The sequence below is a fragment of the Pteronotus mesoamericanus genome, unplaced genomic scaffold (assembly GCF_021234165.1).
Source record: "Pteronotus mesoamericanus isolate MK-2021 breed Mesoamerican mustached bat unplaced genomic scaffold, CSHL_Meso_final scaffold_1066, whole genome shotgun sequence".
NCBI lineage: Eukaryota > Metazoa > Chordata > Mammalia > Chiroptera > Mormoopidae > Pteronotus > Pteronotus mesoamericanus.
This window is the reverse complement of record NW_026555299.1, coordinates 4058762-4084476: the sequence shown is the minus strand read 5'-3', so window position 1 is coordinate 4084476 and position 25715 is coordinate 4058762. Positions and strand designations below refer to the sequence as shown.

Sequence of the window (25715 nt, the reverse complement as noted above, 5' to 3'; positions counted from 1 at the left end):
CTAGCCATTCTTCCTTGTGTCTGCTTGCCCATCTATCTCCTTCAAATCCTCAGCGATCACCTCAAGTTATCCTATTTCATGTTGCAGTGCCCCTTTCAATCCTGCCAGACTCCCGATCCCACTTACCCTGCCATATGCTCCGTAGAGCATATAATTTACTCACATGTTGTTCATTCTCTGTCTCTCCCTGGTAAAATGTGATGTGGTATTTTAATACCACAAAGATAAGAATTTTTCCATGTTGTTCACCGGTAACCCCAATCATCTAAAAAACAGTGTTTGGTACACAGTAAATAAGTCAAAGGTAGTGTTTTAGGCTCTTAAGCATTTAGTGGTGATCAAGACAGGGAAACACATTGAGTTTACATTTTATTACACAGAGCCTAAGCTGATTTCACAGAGTAGTGAGTGTTACGAGGGCGCTGAAGCATTCTGATGTGATAATGTGTAACAGAGCTAACAGAACAGTTAGAAAAAGCCTCTGAAGAATTCATTTGAGCTGAGACCTGGATGACTGGAGCCAACCTAATCAATATTTCAAGGAAAAGCATTTGAGATCGAAACAAAGAAACCTACAGAACACCTGGCTTTAAAAATGCCAGGCTGTACTAAAGACTGGGCTATCTCAAAGCTTGTAAATTCCTAATCTTGACCCCAGAACTCCTAAATCCGTTATCTACTGTGATTGTTAACTATTGTCAGTAACAACGGGCACCGTGCTCCTTCTGATACTGAGGCATGTTTCCCGTCTGGAATGTCATTGTCCCCTGACAGCTCCCCCTCACCGCTTCATCTGTAGCCAACTGACCCTTCAGATTGGACAGGACTTGACCACCTCTGTGCTCCCTCAACTCACTGTTCTTCCCCTCCATCTTAGAAACCATAGGAGGAGCTCCAGTCAGTTCCGGCTGGGTAGAAAACAAAGTGATTTAATTTTATCAAGTGTAATGGAAACAAATCTTACATTTATTCCTAGAAGTTGTACATTTATTCCCTAAAACTAATGTAACTTCAAGTAAGAAAATCCAGTAAAATCCTGGTCATCAGAAAGAGTTGATATTAGAAATAAATCTGAGACAAAGCCTAGATAGACTATACACAGTTCTAGTTTGCATTCCTCAAGTAGAAAAGGAGCAGAGAGGAGCAAACAAAAGATGAGGGGATGGTAGTTCCATGAGGAAAAAGTAAAATTTAGTAGGTTATAAGTGATAGATAAGACCAAAAAGCACAAACTCATGAAAGCTTTAAGTAAAATGAACTTGGATTTAACCATAAAATCAGGATATTTATGATTATCCTTGGATGTATGTAAGGGAGTAAAAGCTGGGGGGGGGGGGGCACGTATGACCTTTAACTCCCGAATGACTGATCACAGTATAATTACTCCATAGAAACTGTCCTCCCCAAATGTATTAACAGCTATAAGGATGGTTGGTTTAGTCTGTATGAGGAAAATACTTCTGTGGCTGACCATCGCTCTATCCTCAGAGCAGCTCTGGTGTCACTGTGGGTTAGAATCCTGGGCTGATTGAACCCTGGGTCTCATCCACAGTAGTCCTCATGCTTCAGACTCTGATATATTTGGCAAACTATTTCTAAATGAAATTATGTAGTATGTGTACTCTGCCTCCCCTGTGAGAGCCTCTTCACTTTGGATATAGCTGTTGGGGAGATATGCCCATACAGCTCTTCTGCCATAACCAGCTTCCCTCCCTACACCCCCCCTCAAACCCCTGTCAATTCAAGATTTCTCTAAAGAAATTAACTATATGTAGTAGGTTGCCAACGACTCTCCATTCCTGCTCAAACATGCTGCTGCACCTCCAAGGTGAGCCTGTTTCTGTTTGCCCCTTGAATCTGGACTAGCCTTGTTACTTTCTTTGGCCAACAGAATACAGAAGGGGCACTTCGCCAGTTCTGGCCTGGCCCTCAAGGAGCCTGGTAGCTGCTTCTTTCTCTTGGAGCCCTGAGCCACCCAGTAAGAAGCCTTTGGAATTACCCTGACTGAGAGAGGCCCAACCACCCCTAGACATTTCAGCTGCTCCAGCTAAAGCACTAGACGTGGAGCCATTTTGAGACATTCCAGCCGCAGCAGAGGTCTCAGCTGAATGCAGCCTTATGAACGAATGATCCTAGCCAACAGCAGGAAGAGAACCACCCAGCTGAGTCCAGCCACAAACTATGAAGAATAATAAATCATGTTTTAAAACTTAAGCCACTAAGATTTGACAGTGAAGCAAAAGATAATCAAATTAACAGAATTAAAACCAGTGTTAACTCAGGGATATTTATCTTAAGTATTTTCACTAAGGAATAAACAGTATAAAGATTTTTTGCAACTTTCAGATAAAATGGCCCAAGGGAGGGAATTAATAATCCAGAAAAATCATTTTATCGTCCACTTCCTAGCTTCAAAAATTCTATTAATTTATAATGAGAGTAAATAAATTAAAGGATCTATTTGCCAGAATACTTTATCTGTACACCAAATAATGCAGTTATGGGTTTTTCTATTACTTGTTCAACAGAGAATTAAATTACAATTTAGAGATCAGGAATTTTGCCAACTACCATATTACATTTCTATAGGTTTTATCAAAGCATCTAAAAGAGTATAATTAAAAAGGAAAAGGAAGTATCAAGCCTTAGAATAAAATAAAATAAGGTTAACAGGTGATCTATCTGGGTGCAGAAAATAAGTAACAACAATTTTATTTAGGTTAAGATTTTTAACTTTCATTTACATAAAGTGGGAAACCTACCTTTTATAGGGGAGAGGGACTAAAAAACTAAGCAAACAATCACTTAAATACAGAAGCTTTATCAAAGATAAAAGTATGTTTGTGTACAAAATGCTTCCCGTCCTCAGATTCTGAGTCTAACTGAACAAAGAACTACTCAAGAGTTTAGCTATTCAAAATGTGCCAAGTAGTATCACAAAGTAACAAGGTATTAACGGCAATATTAGTGTTATAGAAATAATAGGCAAAAGAAGTTGACAGACTTTTTTTACAGTCTGGGATTTGAGCTGTACCTTAAATAATAGATTTGAAAAGGAAGAGCAAGGAAAGGATTTCAGTAAAATCACTTCTAACTGTCACTCTGTGATGCTTCAAACAGTTCAGTAAAAGATTAGAGGTACAAAGTTTGTCACTCAGGACCTGTGCAGGCAGAATTCTAGCATGACTCCCAGTGATCCCTGCCGCCTTAAATCTCTCTTGAATGTGGGGAGAACATGTGAATATAATTCCTGTAATTTATCAGGTTATATAGCAAAAGAAATTTTTGCAGATGTCATTAAGGATGATTAATTAATTAAAAGAGAGATTTTCAGGTGGACCTTATCTAATTACATGGGCCCTTTAAATCTGGGCCTAGAGATCAGAGATTGAAAGAAATCAAGAGATTTGAGTAGTGGCAGTTCTTCTGCTTCCCTTGAAGGAACAGATGGCATATTGAGAGGGCCATGTGGCAAGGAATGGTGGGTGGCCTTTAAGTTTAGTGGCCACAATCAGCAGCCAGCAAGAAAATTGGGTCCTCGATCCTGTAATGGCAAAGAACTGAATTTGCCAAGAACTTGAAAGGGCCTGGAAGAGGCCTCCAGGATTCAGGTGAGACTGCAGCCTTCACACCAGTCATGTGCGATGCTGAGCAGAGAACCTAGCCACGCCATGTCAGATGCCTGACCCATGGAAACTGAGTGAAGTGTGTATTAAGCTGCTGTATTTGTGGTTATTTGTTACACCACAATAGAAAACTAATACAGTATCCAAAAGAACAATGGTTATTTAGTGAAATTAGAGGTGGGTGGTAGATTAGAGCTGCACAAGCTGTGATTCTACCCCTTTACAGATTAATTTATGTCAAAGAAATTGCTGATGGGCAAAATATGTGATGTTGGAGCTTCTCTCAAACTCCTCAGCATCCAGTCTGGTAGATCGGATTCCAAAGGTGAGTTCTGCTGCTTATTACCTGTATGATCTTGGCCAAATTATTTAACCAGCCTATGCCTGGTAAATTAGCAAAGATTAATAGAAACTATGCATGTACAGTGCCCAGTATATCTTAAACACTCAAAAAATGTTAGATCTTGATGATTACCATTACTTAGCAGCTTTAAACACAGGTAAGAGGGTTGCCGTCTATGCCTTAACTTAAGATGCGAAGAACAAAAAGACTCCATCACTTGCCACTTCCCTGTTTCAAAACTCTGACACATTTCTATGTTAAAACTCCTTGGTATCACACACAAGAGACTCTTAACAATGAGCCACCGATTTCCCCTTTTCATACTTACTATATTGCTGATTCAGGCAGAATTCAGCACCTTTGCTCCAAGCCTTTCTCCTGGCTAGTTGTTCTCTCTTCTACATAGATGCCCGTTATCCTATATTTCAATTGTTAACCTACCGATATCCCACTAGATTGCAGACTGCTCAGTAGTTATACTTCCATATTCACTGTCTAGCAGAGTAAAGCAGAGTAGTCTGCTTTACCAGACTAAAGCAGGTAAACCACACATTTTTAATAAAATGAATGTTCACTACTTTTGTCCTCAGGAAAAGCTGCTCTCTGAAAGAACAAGAAACCGATGCTGTGCATTGCTTGCATAGCACCAAGTGGTGTTTAAACCTTTGGCAATTTTTTTTCCCTGCAGTACATCAGTGTAGAAGTGGTCGGGCAAAATTCTCATTCTCCTTTTCTCAAAGAGAAAACCAAAAGCATGATGAACCTACATACAAAGGGACACATCGAAAAAATACAATAAAGGTTAAAAAGTAATAAAATGACACACAAGGCTAGAAGGCAGCCCTGAAATACCTAAACCGACATATCTAAGTAAAAGCCAGAAGCTAGGCTATTCGCTTGAACTGCCTATTGATAACACGAGAGGGAAGTGCTTCTCAAGCTTGAATGTGCGTACCAGTCACTGGGGACGGTAAGGAAAAGGTAAAATCTGACGGGGCCTGGGGAAGAGCTATGAATAAGATCTGCTAATAAGCTCCGATGCGATGCCAATACTGCTGGTCTCTAGAGCGACACCTACCGCCTACACCCACGCTGCCCAATAACATCGCCACTAGCGACAGGTGGCTATTAACTCCTTGAAACCTTGATAGTTCTAACTTAGCTGTGCTGTAAACGTAAAATACATGCCGACTTCGAAGACTTAGTACCAAAAAGCTAATCTGTATGACTTTCACTTGTGCATAATGGGTTAAATAAAATGTTAGTATTTCTCTCTCTTTTATATTGCACATGTGGCTCGTAGCTCACATTGGATTTGTACAGGACGGCGCTGCCCTAGACTGACTACAGCCGAGATTTTGAAGCTTCCACTACTGTGAGACTTTAAGAATCAAAGATAATACATCTTTTCTCTTCAGCGCATCGAAAGCATATCGTTTACTTCTCAACTGTTTTACACAACCAGAAATAAGATAAAAACCAAGGTTTTATTTAAAAATGTGTGTGTCTGTGTATTCACACACTCTTGAGCGCTCTCATTTTGGCGTAGGCTCCACGTAAAACACTATTTTTATCTCCCTCTGCTTCCCACGGTCCGAGATCGGATGGCACATAGAAAAACAGTAACAAATAGCGGTGTCCGACCTGAAACTAGGCTGGGCCAGCCGCCAGAGGCCGCGCTTCCCAGTCGTCCACACCAAAGCTGAGGAAGACAGTCGCAGGCCGGTAGCGCCCCTTCGGCTGCTCCTCCTAATCCAAAACCGACCTCCCCAAGATGGCGGGCGGCGGAGAGCCGCTTCCGCTTCCGGTGTGGGCGGCCAGGCCGGGGGCGGGGGCAAGATGGCGGCGGCAGTAGGGGTCCGCGGCCGGTGTGAAGTGCCGCCGTGCTCCAGCCCAGGCTGGCTCCTCAGCCTTTCCGCCTTGCTGAGTATAGCGGCTCGAGAGGTCTTCGCCACCACGCACTGGGTCGTCACGGAGGACGGGAAGATCCAGCAGCAGGTAGCAACTAGGGCGCCCCTCTCTGCCCGTGCCGGCCCTAGCCTGGGGGTGATGCCGGGACCAGACCCCTGGCTATTTGGCTCCGCGCGGCCCCGCCCCCAACCTACCTTCCCAAAGTCCCCGCGACGCGGCAGGGAGGACCCCGCGCCACCCCTTCCCCACTTGTGCCCTGGCCCTCGCCTTGGCGGTCTGTAAGTTCTTAAGCTTCCACCCTGGGGCCGCGCGTTGCGTGGGAGAGTCGCCCGGCTGCGGGGGTTCGGTCCTTGGGGACATTTTCTCGCTCTCGGGCTTTAGGAATCACAGATTCGTTTTCTCTCCCAGTCTCTGATTCCCCTCGGGCCCACGCGTCACCAGCGCTCCCCGAGGAAGGAGAAAGCAGGTAGGGCGCCGGGTCCCAGAGTGGTGACAGCTTCGGCACCTATAGGCAGTGGATCATTTATCGCTGCTTCCCCCAATCTCCTCTTCCACTCCCTGGCATTCTTGTCTGGCTGTGGTGGTTTTAGCTTGTACAGTTACCCAGGTGAACAGGGGCCCGTTAGAAACTACACACACTCGACTTCGAAGGAATCCTTGAAGATGCCTCTGGTGGCGTTCCCTGCATCTTTTCAGCTGTAACTGCCCTCGTTTCCCAGTGTACTTTGCATTGTTTCTTTACCTGGTTACTGTGACCCTGCCCGAGGGATGTGCGATTTCCTGGATTCTTGTACCTGAGCTAATTCCTGCTTTCCTTACATAACTTTATGATTGCCTGCATTTTGTGGATGCTGATGGAGTGGACTATATTTGTGTGTGACTGCTACAGAAACTTGGTAAACTTGACGAATTGCAACACTTGAAAGCAATCCTGAAAAGTTCAGCAAACATTTAGAAAGTGAAGTGTGTATCCTGTGCAGTTTAGCCCACTGATCTCAAATGTATTCATTGTGTGAAAGAAATTGCTGGACCTTAGAGTTGTGTGTAATGAACGGTGATAGGAACACAATGCAGAGTTTTCTTTTGTGTAAAGTGAGGTTCACATGTACATTTGCCGTGGAATTCACATTTTACCTCAAGTATAATGAATGAGTTAAACAAAATAGTTAAAGTCAGCATTGATATTGGTGAGTGGTTTTTGGCAATCTGAGAAAAGACTGACTTCCTATTGGGTGGCATTTTCTCTACGCCTAACTTACTTAAGGAAAAAAATTTCCTTTTCTTGGCCAGCTGAGATTTAATAAATACAGGTTTCAGAAACCCTACAAAACACTGCAAGTTCACCTCTAAGGAAAAATTGGAAATCCTACATGTTTACTTCCACCCTCCTTTTTGTTCCCTCAGGTTTCCCTGAGGCTCTCCTGGGGATAAGGAATTAATTCACTGTTACTGCGATTTGGGGAGCCCTTCTCCTATTGGCTCTTCTGCAGTATTGTTTCTGGCCACAGCTATTTATACTCCATGACATTGATTTCTCCTTCCCAGTTAGGTATCCTGCCACTCAGCTGAGAAAGTAGCCCATCTGAACAGTGAAAGGTGGTAGAAATCTATTACCGATGTCGAATATGGCAATTGGAAAGTGGAATCTGATTTGGTTTTTGTTTTTTAATAACTTCCTTCTTTCTGCACATTGGATGTATATGTTTTAGTGGGGAAAGTAAGGGTTGCCTCAAAGGGAGAAATCTAAAAATTTTTTGGATCTTTGCAAAGTCACCCCTGTAGTAAGTAGTTAGGCTTAAAGTTTGGAAAGCAATTATTTCTTTACTACACGCGTTTTTTAATGATCCTTTTCGGTGAATTTTCCAGTGTTTTGCTACATAACATTTACATAAGTTCAGGCAAGCATGAACATTTATACTGAAGAAATGAAGTTGGTGACTATATTGTAACAATAAGAGGCTAGGGAAGAAAAGTTGGATTTAATCAGAAGAAAATGCAGATGTATAAATACAGCTGGATACCATGGTCAGCTTCCGAGTTCCACTCTGATAGCTCTGCGTGTGTTACTCATGTTGCCCTTCCAGCAATAATTTGAATGCAGGCAAAATCCAAACCTCAGTTACAATTGTGATTATATATCGCATTTGAATATACTTACTGAAGAACTGAAAGACCCCTTTAGTAGGTAGATTTGAGTATACTGCAGATGTATCCATACATTCAAAACATAATTAAAAGTTTAGTATATATAGTGTCCTGTTGACATACCAAATTCCTTGTTACTTGTTATTGGTTATACTGTCTGAGTATTATTTCAGTTTTAGTTTCCTCATCAAGGAAAAAGCTAAGGACAAATTGAAAGAACAGATTTTAGATAAGTAGGGTGACAAATACCCTTTGAAACTCTTTACCTGATAATTAAACCTGTTTAAATTGTATTTAATAGGTCATTGTTTCCATAGTGAATGTGGAGAAGTACTTATGAATTAAACATCTGACTTGCCCAAAATACAGACTGAAATAGGGACATGTGCCATCATTATAGTTAAAGCTTAAAGTACAGTAAGTAGTCCTTTCCAGGAGAAAAGAACACTCATTTGGTTTTTCTATTTCTAGCTTTAGTAGATGATAAAGATAGGCACCCACAAGTTAAATGCTGCAGACTTGTGAACATGCATATGTGTTGGAAGCCCTAGATCTGTAGAGGGGTTGAAATGAGGATTCAGTGAGAGCTGGGAAGCAGACATTCCTCCAGGCAGCCTCCTCACAAAGTTGGGGCTGCTTCTGGCAGTAGCAGGTGTCTGGTACTTGGCATGGCAGCTCAGAAAATTGTTCCTTTCCACAGTCCCTGCTCCAATTAGGAAACGTATCTTCATTGTTTTTAGGCTTCATGTTCCCAGGAGCATTGTCCAGGGAATCCTGGAGCTGGGACTTAAAGAGAATGCTCCTTTCACTAAGTTCATTTCCCTCTGAGGTCAGGAGATACCTTTTTTAAAAAGGCCCCTCCTTATTCTCTCCAACTTTGTGCTTTTCTCCAAGCTTTGGGCTTTGGGATACTTTTGAACCATTAGTGTCCCTGTACCTAAAAGTTAGACCCTCTAATGTTATGTAATCAGGGGTCCATCCATAACGGAGTCCCTGGACTTGGGGTTGGGCTATTATGATCTAGTCATGGGGAGGATCAACAGTGTGCATAGATCAGGCCAGTGGGTCTTTTGGTTGACATCATTGTGAGGAATAGACTTTGAGATAAACATTTTTTGTTTGTCTCATTCTGATGTTCTTCTTGCTTAATTACCAATGTGGAAGCATCTATTTTCCATTTTTATCAAAAGTGTCTAGCAATTCACTTGCTTTGGGGGTTAAATAAACTTATGAATTAGCCTAAGAGCCTAGCTACTATGTATCACATCATTTCTGTGGGAAAAAATAATATTCTCTGTTCTAAATTGCCAGCTAACAGATGGACTTTTGAAATGTTACCAGTTTGTTTGTTGCAGACTTATTGAATCAAGAAATTGTACTACTAGCACTGGATTCACTGCCTCTGGGTAGTCTTTCTTCATAAGTCCTCTAAAATGTTAAGTAAATAGAATATCATCTTTTCCTCCTCTCTTAGAACATTTATTCTTTGCCTACTGTTTCCCTCTCCTCCAATCTTAGAATAATAGAATTTTAGATTTGGAAAAATTCTTTAAGAATATATTGTACAACCCTGGCTGGTGTGGCTCAGTGGACTGAGCACCGGCTTGTGAACCAAGAGATTGACGGTTCGATTCCCAGTCAGGACACATGCCTGGGTTGCAGGCCAGGTCTGCAGTTGGGGATGTGAAAGAAGCAACTAATCAGTGTCTCTCTACTTTTTTCTCCCTTCTTTCCCCTCTCTCTAAAAATAAACAAATCAAATCATTTTTAAAAAAAGAATATATTGTATAGCTCATAGGTGAGAAAGTCACCGGAAGTCTCACAACTAATTAATGTTGTCATTAATTAGTATTTAGTATAGGTATTTAGTCATAACAATCAGTAAAAATGTATTTATCTGCAGTAGCAAACAAGTGAGCACTTTGTAATCAGTAAATTTGAAATGTTATCCTCCCTCCCAACACCTACAAATGAAGGAATAGAAAGAAAAATAAACGTAAAAATGGAAATATTGAAGTGAATATCTTCTCTTTTCTGGTTTGCTTTACCTCTGCACCATGTTTTGTGGTGACTTCAAATTGGGGGTGGCGGGGCAGGGGAGTGTCCCAAACAGGTGTGAATTAATTTGGGGGTTACTTAATCATTTTGCCTCCTATCAAGCAAATGTCTTAGGAGTACAGATCCTTGTAACTGCTTAGAACAAATCAAAGTTTCTGACAGAACTGATGCCCTGAAGCCTAGCAACCTTGGCAAAGAACAATTCTTTGATAAGCAGCTATTTCTTTTGCTATGTTCTAAAGCAGAACTATCAGATTTAATTGGACAAACAGGCTAAATCTTCATCTGTTGGTTTTTAATAGCTTGTAAGTGAGGGAGCGGCTTGATTTTGATCAGATGTTAAGTAATTTAGTTAACCTGGGAGAGAGCATCCATATAGTACCGTGAAGCTGACAGCTTTCTTTTAGAGCTTTTTAAAACTGAACCCATCTGTTTTTGGCATGGAATACTGTTTCCTTGTTTATACACTTCAGGGATTTACTTGGACCTGAGAGGTCATGGTGGTTATTCACTAACTTGCTAGGCATCTGCTAAACCCTTGTAATTTGTCTTACATTTGGGCATGAAAGTGATTCTTATGTAATCCATTATTTTTAGATATTTCTATTTTTTTTCTTATAAATTACTCAGGTATTAACTTTGTTTATACTGTAGAGTAGTTAGTAGAAACTTGGAAATGTACGGAGATAAATTGTAACTTTAAATACTTTCCCCGATTCTTTATGGAACAAGTATTTATTGACTGCTTACTTTTCGCCAGTTTTTTTCCATTGGTCACTGTGACACAAGATTCTCATTTTTCTTCAGCGGTGAGCAAAGCACAGCTTCTTAACTTTTTTTCCCCCTGGTTCTTCTTACTCCACTTATTTTCTAGATCAGTGGTTCTCAAACTTTACACAAAAATAACCTGGTTTCTTGCTTGAAATGCATATTCCCAGGCCACTTGGAGTGTCTAATTCAGGAGTTTGGTGGTAGATCCAAGATTCTACATTTTTATCAGACTCCTCAGGAGATTATGGTGCAGATAGGTCACAGATCATTCTGAGAAGTTTAGTTTTCAATATTTCTGGTCCTTCAGCCTCTGTTCCAGCCTTCTCTTTTTACTCTTTACATATACCTGGGCAGTCTCATTCTTTCTCAAGACTTAAGGTACCATGTATATGCTGAAAATATGCACAATTCTTTCAACAACTCACATTTTTTCCCCCAGAGTTAGGACAGATTCCAGACCTCTGCACTAACTTTTAACTCCACAGGAATGTCCTCTAGGTGCTTCAGGCTTCATATGACCAAATCTCACCTCATTTTACTCCTACACCTGTGTCATGCTCTAGTTTCCCAAAACTAATGAAAGACACCACCATTCACCATCCACCCATTTGCCACAGCAGAAGGGTAGTTGTTCTTTGATTTCTCCCTCTCCCCTATTCCTTACCAACGTCTTTCAGTTTTACTTTTCTAATTGTATCTCATTTCTTCCCATAACCACTATCATTACTGTAATTCAGTAATGAAAATTTGAATTATAAGAGTAAAGCATGGCATTGTAAAAATAAATGTCTAACATTTTAGGAGTATTTAAAGTAATAAGGTGAAGTCCTTCCACCTCTACCCATTCTCACTCCCCAAGGAAAACTACCTTTAATAGATCAGTACATATCCCAGGATATGGTCCAAGTTCTGTAACATATCCTATGATCTGACCCTTCCTTCTCTCTAGCTTTATCTCTGCTTATCCTTCAGTTCCTCACCCTCACTGAAGAATACACACACAAACACACTTACCCACACTTAACTTTTGTCAGTGTCCCCAAATATGCTCTGTTACTAATTGCTTCTGAGTCTTTGCACATGTTCTTCCCCTGAGGTGCCCCAACTTTGTTAACTTACACTCATCACAGCTTAAACATGACTTTCACAGGAAAGCTTCTAAAATGCCCGGATTTGAACAAGCTCTTCTTTCTATATGCACTCAGAGCATCCTGTATTCCCATATGAAAGCTGGTACCATACCATGTTGTGCCCATTTACTGATGTAAAAGCCCTGCTCCGTGAAGGGAACGGCTGTATCCATCTTCTCTGCAGCCCTGTCATCTCTCACACTGTTTAATCATATAGGCTACAATAGTATCTGTTGAATGGACAATGTAGGGAAATGAGAGAAGAGGTTCCTGCCTTTTAGGAATTTACCATTGTCTTAATGAAGCCTTACCATACTCGTTAATGTGATAGCCATGGAGACCAGCCTAAAGAAAGCCTCAGGCTTCCAGGAATCAGCCCTTAGGCCTTCAGAAGAGGTGCTGTACACAGGTGAGAAGAGCCATAACATCAGAGATTACTCCTACCCATCTGCAGTGATCCGGTTGTGTGTGCAAGGAAAGTCATCTATTTTGTCACTGATGTTGTACCAAAAAGTTACTTTATTGCTCAGACATCAGAAAGTATGGAGAAGCAACAAGAGTCAAGAAAATAGAGACAAACAAGAAAAGCAGGAAAAAAGAACCGGAAGGACCCTGGCCAGTTGGTTGGAGCATTGTCCTATACACCGAAAGGCTGGGAGTTTGATCCCCATATTTAGGATACAGGTTCACTCCCTGGTCAGTGTGCATGTAGGAGGCAACCAGTCAATCAATCAATCTCTCTCTCTCTCTCTCTCTCTCTCTCTCTCTCTCTCTCTCTCTCTCTCTCTCTCCCCCCCCCTCCCTCCCACCCCCCCTCCCCCTCCCCCCTCCCCCATCTGTCTCTCCCTTTCTTCCTCCCTCCCTCCCTCTCTCTCTCAAGTCAATAAACATAAAAAAGGAATCAGAAGATGAGAAATGGCAGCTGCACTGTTGAGGGGGGTTAGAATCGTCTGTGGGCTCAGCAGTTGTTCCAGTTTAGAAGCAATAGTGGAAGTGAACAGAAGGCAATCTGACAGTGAGGAATAAGAGGGCCTGCCAGCCCATCAGGTCAAAAATTAGAACAGCTTTGCACTCCAAAATGCAGGGAGCAGGGTGTGAACAATACCTGCGCCTCCACCATACTTCAGGATGAATTCCTCTGTTGAGTGGCTCTTTTATAGCTAGATAACCTCAAAAGAGTCATTCGTGTGCACAGACTCTCTTCCCTGTCTTTGCATAGGTCTCTTTTAATACCACTCCCATCTTTGTGCCCACATTTCTTGTCAAGATACCCGGGCCTTTCATATTGCCAAATTCAGTGCTCAGTTCTGAGTCATTTTATTCCGTTAGCAAGCTAGCATTTGTCCTCATACCTTATTGAACTATTTTCTTACATGGCTTCCAGGACATACATTCCTAGTTTTTCCTTCTAAATCCCTGGCTATGACTCATCCTTCTGTTCTGCTGAATTCCTCTTTTCTTCATGAGTCTTAAATATTGGTGTGCCCCCTCTCTTCCCTCTATACATTGCTCACCAGGTGATTTTATGCAGTCTCATGGCATAAAATACCATATACAGGATCCAGTACAAATAACACCGCTTTTTTATTGCAAAATCTTTTATTACAAAATTATAAGGACGTCATTCCGTAATATAACAATATCACACTCAAGCACCCTACACGGCATTTTAGGTGAAATGTTCAAATTAAAACTATAAATTACTACACCCATTTTATTACCCTACCAACCACACTCAAGCAGGCGTTAGTTCTGCTGGACCCTGTATATTCTGAGGACTCCAAAAACATACCTGCAGTTTTTCCCTGAAATTCAGACTTATATATCCGATTGCCTGCTCAACATCTCCACTTAGCTGTCTAATAGACATCACGAATACATTATGTCCTGCCTGGCCTGTGTGGGTCAATGGACTGAGCACTCACCTGCAAACTGAAAGGTTACAGGTTCAGTTCCCAGTCAGGGAACGTGCCTGGATTGTGGGCCAGGTCCCTGGTTGGGGGCGTGCAAGTGGCAACCAATCGATATATCTCTTGCACATTGCGATTTCTCTCCCTTTCCTCCTCCCTCCTGTCCCTTCTCTCTAAAAATAAATAAATAAAATCTTTTTAAATAAATAAAAATTAGGATCTTTTTAATAACAAAAACACCAAATTCATTATGTCCTAAGCTGAACTCTAGAGTTTCCACTCTAACACACCTATAACTAAATTGCTCATCTCCAAAATCGTGGTATTTCCCTTAACTCTTCTTTCTCTCCTATCTCATACCCAATCTATCAATAATCGGTCTACTTTATATCCAAAATGTATACTGAATCAGGCCATGTTTTTGTACCTTTACTTCTGCAAACCTAGTGAAGATTTACTTCTGCAAATCTTCATCTGTCTCCTGAGACTGAGCAGTAGCCTCCAAACTGTTCTTCTTGCTTCCTGCTTCTAACAGTGTATTATATTTAATGTTCTTAGGATATTGTCAAATTGTCCTCCTAAGGGACTGCATCAGTAGTGTTTGAAAATACCTAACAGTGTTTGGAATATGTAAAACCTTCGTTCATAATCCAGTTCTAATGAAAGACCACTTATTCCATCCATTGCCCTTCAGAAAAGTGTTGTGGCTTTCAGTTTGGATTTGTTATTTTCATTAAAAAAATTAAACCTTTGTCATTAATGCTTATTTCATACATGTTAGGATTACAGTAAAGGAAACTAATCAAGCTGGGTTTTTTCCTCCCACAGTTGATACTACTAATGTTTTGATGATTAATCAAGTTAAACTTTATTCATGAACAGCAATTTCTAGCATGAATAGCAAGTAATTTCTTAACTGTTGAGTTTGCCATCACCTGAGTAGTGATAAAGTGACTAAGATTCAATATCTGGCACTGATTTTAATAACCCTTTTCCAATATTTGATTAACAAACCTGCCTCAGCTTGGGCTGTTACAACAAAATGCCATCAACTGGGTGGCTTAAGCTACAGAAGTTTATTTTCTCACAGCTTTGAAGGCCGGAAGTCTCAGCACGGTCAGATTCCGATTCCGGTGAGGCGCCCTTCCTGGCTTGCACACAGCTGTATGCTTACTGTCACAGGACAGGGAGAATGAGAAAGTGAGCTCTCTGGTGTCGCCTTTTATAAGGGCACTAATCCCAGCATGAGGGTCCCAACCTCCTGACCTCATCTAAACCGAATTACCTCCCAATGGCCTATTCTCCAGTTACCATCACGTTGGGGGTTAGTGCTTCAGCACATACATTTTAGGAAGATGCAACTCAGTCTACAGCACCCATCGAAATAAAAACTTTCAAGCTTTCACCTATTTTATTAATCACCATTATGACCAGTATTATTTCTGGTATTTAGTGGGCGCTTATATTAGTTTTTAATGCTGCTGTTAAAAGTCACTCATCAAGTGGCTTAAAACAACACAAATTTATTATTTTACAGTTCGGTGGGTTAGAACTCCAACTTGTATTTCACCAGGCAAAAATCAAGGGGACAGCAGCATTATATATCTTTCTGGAGGATCTACGGGAGAGTTTATTTCCTTGCCTTTTCTAGGTGCCACCCACATTCCTTGCCTTGTGACTCTCTATTACATCCTCAAAGCCAGCAACATTGCATTTCTCTCACCATTTTTCCTTAAGCATCTCTCTCTGACTTCTCTCTTCTACTTTTGTTGTTGTTATTGAGCTGACTACTTTTATTCATTTTTAAAATATTTTTTAATATTTAAAATTTAAATTGACATAGCTATTCCACTTTTAAGGACCCTTGTGATTACATTGGGCTTCCTGATAATCCAGGTTAATAATTCTCTAATTAGCATAATCTGAATTGAAGTTTAACTCAATCAGTTACCTAAATTCCCTTTTGCCATGTAACCTAACACACTCCGGAGATTCTGGTCATTAGGACATGGACATATTTATTAGACCATTATTCTGTATTTAATAAGTATTTGCTGCTGGAATGAGAGTCACTTCTGAGTTACATAAAGAACAACTATAACTGTGTAGCTACATTGTTTCTGTATATGTTTACAAGAATATAACTATTCGAATGATAAATGTGCAAGGCTCTTGTGTCTTGATTCAGTGTTTCATTCTCTTGTAAAATTGTAAATTGTTTACTCTATTCATTATGTTATTTGTATAGTTCTTGGTTACATAAATCAGAAAATGTAGTCTAGCCCCAGCTTAGTTGGTTGGAACATTGTCCTATACACTGAAAGGCTGGGGATTTGGTTCCCAGTCAGGGCGCATACCTAGGTTGCAGGTTTGATCCCTGGTCAGGGCGTGTATCGGAGGCCACCAGTTGATGTTTCTCTCCGTCACCCTCCTTCCCTCTTCTTCTCTCTCTAAAAGCAATGAAAAGATGGCCTCAGGTGGCGGAGAAAATATAGTGTCTAATAGCACTTTTATTAGAAACTGTTCATGTTAAAAATGAAAAAAATAACTTGATTGTCAGTTAGGAAAATGGTGGTTGTTTGACATGAATATTCTCACAAAATTGGCTGGAACACTACATATCCAAACCCAGAGTACAGTTGTATAGTATTCTTCAAATACCTAGATTATTTTATGTGACTTTAAGCACGTTCAACTGTGTCTTCCAGGAGCTATGAAAATAAAAAGGTAAATCTAATTGAGGGTAAGGCTTTCAAAAATAGGGATATATGGTCATAAAAATTAATGTGATAATCAGGATTCAGTACTTTTGTTTATTTAAAGTTTATTTTTAGTTTTGATAACTTGGTATCCCACACAATTGAGATTGGATTTTAATTTCTCATTAAAATACTGTGTAAGTACCCTAAGAGCAAAAAAAAAAAAAAAAAAAGTCATCTTTAACAAAAATATTTCCAAATCCTACTGTTCATTATAATAGTGTTTTATTGATCTTATACAATTAAATTCTAGTAAAAGATCTGTTTTTATTAATATTAATGTTTGGAAGTTACAGGCAGGAACCTATGTATCTCCCTCTCAAGAGCTGAGGCTGGTCTGGTACTTTGTGAACTTGCGTTTCTCCAGACTTGGAAGAAGGTTCAAGTCCATGATGGTCAGGCTGGAACCCTGAAGAGAAAGTTGCATGCAAAGTGGGCAATAGACTCTTCCGCCTTTCTCATCCCATCCCTCTAAAACGCACCTTCCTGGCCCCTGCGTTAGACTGACGGGGATTACAAAGGTGAGGGTTCCTTGGACGATTATTTAGAAAATGGTGGTGAACTAGATTTAAGATCAGGGTAAAAATCTGATGGGAGGGAGGTAAGAAGAACATACAGTAGATAGATGTTGCCTTTTCGAGGTGTTTTGCCTGGCCCTGCACCTGTGAAAGATAAGGAAAAGCTAAAAAATTGTTCCTCAGACCTGAGACTACACTTGTCATTACAGTTTTTTTTTAAATAAAAAATACATGTTGCGTAGTGCTCTAAGGATTCCTTTTAACAGCATGACCCCTGTAGGAAAAGTCAGAAAACACAAGAAAAGAATAGTTGTGACCCTGCAAAGTTCCTGTGCTCAATGCTTCAAAAACAGAAAATTCAAAATGTCAGAGTTTGGAGTAAGGAAAGGTTTATTGACTAAGAAAGCACCAACTAAAACCTTGGGAGCTTTAGTAGTTCCTCAGATCCCATTTTAAGAAAGAACAAGGTTCAGGTTTCTTTTATGTCAAAGGAAAGGGAAAATGGTAGGGGCTGTTTTTGTAAAGCTCAGGCCCCAAGGAGAATTCCTCTAATGATTGGACTGTCTGAAGCAGGAGGGCTATCAGCCTGCCTACCGTGGCAACCACACAGGCTTGACCAGTGGAGTCAGAGAGACTGAGTGTTCCACTTCCTTCCTAGTCCTCAGAGTCCACCAGCTGGAAACCACCATTCATGGAATATGATGTGGAAAATGAGAAAGGTTTTTTTAAATAGGTACACAAAAGAAGAAATGCATATGGCCATCAAAGAGATTAAAAATGCATTTACCCTTACTCCTGTGTTCCTGAAAGTGTGTAGAAACTCCGTGACTGTTGTTAGGAATTTAAACTGATAGAACTCTTCCAGAGAAAAGCTATCAAAAAGTACAAATTTTAAAGCGCAGTATATTAACCTAGCAGTTCTCTTTCTGGGAAGGAAATTTTACACAGCTAGCCAAAAAATTTAAGTGTAAGGAGATTAGCCACAACACTGTTAAAGAGAGAGAATAAGTAAAAAAAAAACCCCAAATTTTAGGTAAAGGAGGAAACTGGAAAATAAATATAATTTTAACCTGTAAACATGATGAAGTACACTTGTATTTACTGGGAAAGAAATCTGATAAAATTTAGAGAATAGTGGAGAAGGGAAGAATATAATATACTACATATATTATGATTCCATTTTTGTGAAAATACTTTAGACAGCTACGCAAAGAAGTTATTCTGACATTTTGTATGTATTTGTGTGTGTGTGTGTGGAGCAGCAGATACCTCTAAAAATGAAATTTCAAGTAATTTCAGTTTCTTTACATTGTCTATAATGTGTGTTTTTAGTAAGACATTTTTAGCTTACAATAAAAAATAATTTTTTTAAATTAAACTTTGTTAGAATTAAGTGGCATAAAAACAGAGAGGGCTGACTTTGCCTAAAATACAATTAATAACTGCTCAGAAATAAATAGCCACTGCTAATTGGAGCCTTTGTTTATAGGACAAATCAACAGTTTGAAAGAAACTTTTTAACTGTAGCTTTGGAAATCGTCCCGGCCTAGAGCAAATACAGACTTATCTGGGCAAATTGAAGTATCAGATTACTTCAGTGGTGTAGATTAGACTGGTAAAAATATGATGTTTATATGACAGTTTAAATCTCTTATAGGTAGAATTTGAAAATTATAAGGAACTTTAGAAATCAGTAGGCTGGGTCCCCTCAGTTTATAGTGGAGGAAATGCAAGCCCCAGAAGGGAAGGTGATTTGCTTAAGGTAGCCCTCAGCTAGCCATAGACCTGTCAAGCACTTATTTTTTCCCCCAGTTCCTGATGGCTTAGTCACTTTACCTCCTTCCCAAATAATCATCAATGAATGATAATGCCTTAGGAGATGGAGATGGAGTATCTAACAGATGTGGCATCAGACATCCTCATCAAACGATCAACAGTATAGTTAGTGCCAAACATGTTCCTGAAAGCATATTAAGTACTGAGGGTTGAAAAAGAAATAAGAAACTTATTTTTGGAGAGACAGGCATACAGTAACTAAACAATGTAATAATGCTATTAAGGAAGTGTGTATAAAGTACTAAGGGAGCTGAAGGGAATAATGGCCTCACAAAAGAAATGTTACATGAGCCAAGACATTTGCCTTCCTCAAATGCATAGGGACAGAAGTGAAATCCAAGCAGAGGAATTAGCATGTGCTAAGGCACCAAGGCTCTCAAAAGAGCCACAGGATAAGAAGATACCTCAGGCAGAGGGCCTAAAGAAAATTAGGAGGAAGGCCTTAATAAATAGCATCAAAGACTTTCTGCATTGACAACTTTCATTGGAATGTTTGAACAGATCTTAACTGCTACAGATACAGTTTGATCAAGAGCTCAGTCAGTGTAACCAGGTTAGATTTTTCTGTCTTCATTTCCCAGCTTCTTTAACCTCATTCTCAGGCCCACTGTGGATAAAAGTTGAATTATCCCCAAAAGCTCAAACAAATGTTCTGGATTAGAGTCCTTTTTGTACCAACTGACCACTTAATTAACTAATGCCTCATCTCAGAAATAATTATCATTGAGCAGAGCTTCCCTTGTGAGGAAGAATGCTTCCAGCCAAGCAAGGCAGGTGCTTTTGCCGCAAAACAGGGATTGCAGATACTGGATAGCAAAAACTGGAACTACCTACTGAGTTGGGATCATTTAAGGTAGAGGTGAAATCTTGGTTGCTTTGAAGATTTTTATTTATGTTTTCCATCTTATTGTCTCAACATTTAAGTAATCTAAAATTCTGAATAAAGGATTTTAAATATTCCATCCCTAGTTTCTAACTTAAAGGGAAGTTTTTTTAAAATGAGTGTGGCACAGTGTAAGATTTCTTTCATCAGTTTCAAACTGCTGCTGGGAAAAGAGTGAGTCTCAATATTGCTTTCATGTACTCACTTAATTTCATGTACTCATTTGAATACCATTTTTAAAAAATAGTATGTAGAAATGTTCATGATACGTGAAGAATATGAGGGATGGAATTAATGTTGCAATAGAAATGTTCAATTTTCTCTCATGAAGGATCAGTGGAAAGTGACTAAAATTTGCTTTTATAGAAGTCAAATATGTTTAGATCCTTAAATTGGTTATTTTAAGTTTAAAATGTTCACCTTCTATCTAATTCAGCAGTGAAGTAACTACTCTCTTTTAGTATATTTCCACCCGCTCTCATTGCGTTTACTGAATTTACAAAGATAGGGCTCTGGATCTGAGATGTACATATTAACACTACCTTGGTTAGAGACAGCAGCAAATGAAGTATATGAAAATAAACTTGATATATGAGTAAGATATTTACTGCTGTTGTATATAATTGGATATATGTACTTATAAAATTGAATTCCCTTATGCGGTTTGTCATTTTTCTATTAAAATAAATTGCTACAGTAACAGTGAAACTTTGTTTACCAGGAACTCTTTGAGAATGAATCATTTTGGAAAATAGAATTCCATAGAGTGGAGTTCCAAATACTTGGACAGTTTTTCCCTGCAGCTTAAATTTTGCTCTAAAATATATTACAATACTGCCTCTCCTGCTTAAATAGAAGAAATTGAAAATAATTCCATTTTCTTAATGATTCTGGTCATAACAAGCACTTTTTATTGTGCTGCACTTTATTGGAAGTCTGTTGGGGTATTTCTTTCTCTTTTGTGAAAAAGCCATAAAGTGCTTTGAGATCTTATATACGCATGATGGTCGTCTTTTTTTTTTTTAATTAAATATATTGGGGGAACATTGGTTAATAAGATTACATAGGTTTCCAGTGTATGTTTCTATGATACATGATCTGTATATTGATTGTATGCCCACTACCCAAAGCCAAATTGTCTTCCATCGCCTCTTTTAATTTCTGTCACTCTGCTCCTGGGCATACAGCCACGTCTTGTAAATGCTAAAGATTTTGAAGGCATGTGTTACCATTCCATTTCACGATGTATATAAAATAGGAGTACATAGGTTCCAAATATTGACTCATAATGGGCCAGGTTCATAGAGTCTTAACAAACCTTTGTTGGTTGAGTGGATGATGTATTTATAATCTTATGAGGAGGAGGGGTGTTTGAAAGGAGAGAAATTCAAGCTTATTGACATTTGTCAGGGATAATTATCATGTCCTAAAATTTAAGAACTTGAAGATACCTCAGTAAAAATATCTCAGGCTATAAATCATGTGCTGCCAACCCTTACCTGGCGGAGATCCATGACTTTTGCTGCCATGTAAAAAGAGAAACACAGCTGTAAGTCAACGAACTCCCTTCCTTCTGCTAATCACTTTATACCTCCTCTAGCTGCTGTGTCTTTGTTGAACTAAAAGTTTCAAGGAAATGAAAAGTATTTCCTCATATTAGAGTGTCGGCCACACCCATACTATTCAAATATAAAGTCATAATTATCTAGTATCTTTCTAATCTAAAACTAATATTATATTTTAAATATCTCTCTAATGTAAACCTTCATTTGTCTTATTCTTTCATTCCTCTTAAAATTCTCCAAACATCAGGTTTGGTTAGGTGTTTTGGAATGGGAATGTTATACTCCCACTTTCATTCCCCTCCCCCCATTTTTTTCCTAATCCTCATTGAAAAATATTTATATAAAGTCATATACTAAATAGCTACGTGTTGAAAAATGGACAAAGTTGCAAAGTAAGCAGACTTTCTTTGGCTTCTTTTATATACATGGCCACTGGCTGTAGCTTTTACATATTCTCCTTTAAAAAATTTGGTGTCCTATATCACAAATAATATATCATATTGTAAAAAAAAAAATTGATGAACTTTGAATTTAAATTGATCCATATTCAGTTTACTATAGTAGCTTTCCCTGCCCCACCCACATATGCCTTTTGGGAGTATGTTCAACTACTATTGAAAAGAGAAGCAAAATTTTCTACCTCTTATTGAGATAAACTTAGCATTTTGCTTGTAGGCCTTTACTAGGTGTGATTTTTTTATAGAGATTTACGGCTCAGGTGACCATGTATAGGCCTTGCTATTATATCTTTAGTGCCTTTTAAATTCAGAATCTAGTGTTAACGTAAATTCCAATATAATAGGAAAGCCAGGGAGCAGCAAAGTGATCTCATCTTACAAGTTATGGGAGATGAAAATTATATGACTAGATGATGATAATTATGTAGTTCAGACCATTGCAATCAAAGTGTGAGTGGATGTTACTCAGGACTAGCATTTCCTTCCTCTGGCATCTCCAAGGTATAAGCAAAGGCAGGTTAAGTTTTATCTGTAATCACTCAACATCGTCCAGTTGTTTTAGTGTATATTATTAAAGCTAACTTTATTTCATACTGTTCTTATTCCTTTTTAAAATAATTTTTTAATGGGTTCTCATATTCATCAAAGTCCAAGCAAAACTATCTTTTGCATGTGAACAGTTAGCTCTAAAATCAATTAGTTGAGCTGGTGTTAATTTCTTAGAGGTTACATAAAGGTAGTTTCTTAAAGTGGAACTTCCTGTCCAGCTGGTATATAATTTAACAGTCAGACACTATGAAATAGCAGAGACTTCGTCTTATCCCTTAGGTACCAAGGCCTGTGTCTTAGATTTTTCTGAAATTGAAAAACTGTGTGTGTGTGAATTGTTTTTCCTTATAAATACATTATGTGTACATTACCAACAGTTTAAAAATATGCAAGTGTGTAAAGTAAAAGTATGAATGTACCCCTCCTGTTTATCCCACTTTCCAGAAGACACCATTGTAAACCGGCTTAATTTTGTGCACAGACATGTATATATCTATATCTATAAAAATATACCCATATAATTTTTTTGAAAAACATAGTATACTTATTATTCTTTATTGTTTTTAGTTAACAATACATTGTGAACATCTTTGCATGACAGTAGATCTAGCTTTCTGTATCCCATTCCATTTGATAATGAATTTCTTTGTTTCCTTGTTGATGAACTTAGTTTGCTTCCCTCACCGCCCCCCAAAAGTGTTAGAGTGAGGATCCTTGTATATATCTGCCTACTTGTTTAAGAGTGACTATAGGATAGTTTCCTAGAGTTTATATTTCCAGATCAAAGGGTATACATGTTTAACATTCTTATATATGTTGTCAAATGACCCTCCAAACAAGAATAAATTTATAAGCCTGCTATCAGCATATGAAGGTTCATTTTTTCTACATCTTCAACCACATAATTGCTTGTTTATGATCCAGAAAAGATGAGTTGTAAATGGTGAATCTCAAGGTTATTTATATTATCTTTCATTTATGCTTTCTATTAATAGCTTTCAAAAATTGGTCCTTTTAGTATTTTTATTGCTTGCAAATTTGTTCAGATATGGAATGTGCTATCAAGACAAGACAGTCCCTTTTTATTATTACAAGTGTGAAATATCTGTTAAGGAATTCACTTAATTATTAATTGCCAAATACTTATCTTGTTAAGTATTTTTAATATGACCAGTCAAGTCAGAATGTTTACTTCAAAAACTTGCTCTTTCAATTTGGAGTTCAAGGGATAGCTATTGAACCTGTCATTCTCTTTGCTGAAATTTATGTGATCACTTTTCAAATAACCCTTGAGTTTTACCGAGCACCTAACACTGATTATAATGGAGGTTGGACAATAATTTAGAGCATATTATAAGGAAACTTTTTTAATCAAAACAAATATTAATAAAATATGAGCTTCATTTATTTATTGCATGCTTGTTTGCAGGTGGATTCACCAATGAACTTGAAGCATCCCCATGACTTAGTCATATTAATGAGACAAGAAACAACAGTTAACTACCTCAAAGAATTGGAGGTGAGGCAACTGAGCATGTGATGTGCAGCTAAAGCTTGGTGTATTTCACAGGAGCTGTTGTATTCAAAGACAAATTAAACATATTGCTTAAGTCTGATTCTTTGACTTTTATGGGAATTTACTACTTTTAGGTCATGTTTTTAAAAATAACAACTAATTAGAGTAACTTTTGAGTAATAATAAGAAAAGCAGACCACCATATTCTAAGTTTTATGACTGATTCTTAACTCATATCCTTGAACAAAATTTCCATGTATAAATGTTCTTGTTTTAAAAAAGATTTTATTTGTTTTTAGAGAGGAGGGAAGGGAGAAAGAGAGGAAGAGAAATACTGATGTGTGAGAGAAACATCAGTCAGCAGCCTCTCGCAGGCTTCCAGCTGGGGAACTGGTCCAGAGCCCAGGCATGTGCCTGGCTACTGGCGACCTTTCAGTTCACAGACTGGCACACCATTCACTGAACCACACCAGCCAGGGAGCATGTATAAGCTTTTCCATCAACTATGAAGGGGTATAGTCTCTGGGGATATTCTTGAAAGGAGAGCTTGGGTAAAATATGAAAAGGAAGAATGGTTTGAATACCCTGTAATAATGTAATTTTTGTTTATTTCCCAAGTAGTAAAAGATAGGGTCTTGATATTTTGTGTTTTTGTGATTGAAGTGAAAATCATTTATTACTTTTCACCTTGAAAACTTGAAATTGATTTTTGCTAATAAAATCTGACTTTTTTTCTATCATTGATTTCCATAAATTTATTTTGCTTAATAGCAAACTATTAGTTATTTGAAAAACTAAGGGGTTTTCCCCCTTAGAAAATCTCTGCCTAAACGTTATAGTATAAATTGAATCCAAATTTTAAGAGAACTATAAGTTGTAGAAAAAGTAAACCAATGTTGAAGATGAGCTTTAGAAAATTATTTTGAGTAATAAAAATCGAATAAGAATCTTGAGAGCTGAGGAATCATGAAGATCATCCTTATTTAAAGGCGAGGAAACATACCCGAAGTCAGTGAATTGCTTGATTTCATAGCAAGCTATGATAAAACCAGAGACAAATGCTATATCTCTTGGCTTTAAAGCTGGCATACCTATTAGACGAGGTAGCCATTAATTTTTTCATTATGTAAAAATCTCAAGTTTCACTTATATAAATTCAAACTAGTACACCTATCAACAGAAATAATTAAAATTATATGTTTTTAATATTTCTGTGAATTAAGAAGGAGGAACTTGTAGCACATATTAACCAGTTCTGCGTAGGTGGTTGTTTGTTTGTTTGTTTGTTTGTTTTTAATCCTTACCTGAGGACATGCTTACTGATTTTAGAGATAGGGGAAGGGAGGAGGAGAGAGAGGGAGAGAAACATTGACATCATTTGATTCCTTCTAGTACACACCCTGACCAGGGATCAAACCCACAACCTAGGCAAGTGCCCTGACCAGGAATCAAACTTGCAGCCTTTCTGTTTACAGGACAACACTTCAACCAACTGAGCCACACCAGCCAGGACAGGTAGTACTTTTAGAATAACTCATCATTTTTTAAATAGTCTCTCACCTTGTTTCTACCAGTTTTATCACTTACAAATTTGGAAATGTTGATTTTTATGGATATTTTAGGAATAAGACAGTAGTTCTATTTATCAGGCTTCATGCTTGTGCAAAAAGATGCATGTTGCAGAAAATGGTTTTAATTTCCAGATGCACAGGCACATTGTATATTTTTAATGCTATC

At 38.6% G+C, this 25715-nt stretch overlaps 1 protein-coding gene across 2 annotated transcripts in view; it reads left to right on the top strand.

Annotated features, from left to right (window-relative positions):
• Positions 1–5790: 5790 nt before the first annotated feature.
• Positions 5791–25715, top strand: part of TTC17 (tetratricopeptide repeat domain 17) — a 93770-nt gene continuing 73845 nt past the window's right edge. For both annotated transcript variants that reach the window (XM_054587130.1, XM_054587129.1), the window contains exons 1-2: positions 5791–5967; positions 23892–23981. In XM_054587130.1, coding sequence (XP_054443105.1) covers positions 5809–5967; positions 23892–23981 — 249 coding nt within the window. In that variant the 5' untranslated portion in view covers positions 5791–5808. The remainder of the gene's footprint in view (positions 5968–23891; positions 23982–25715) is intronic.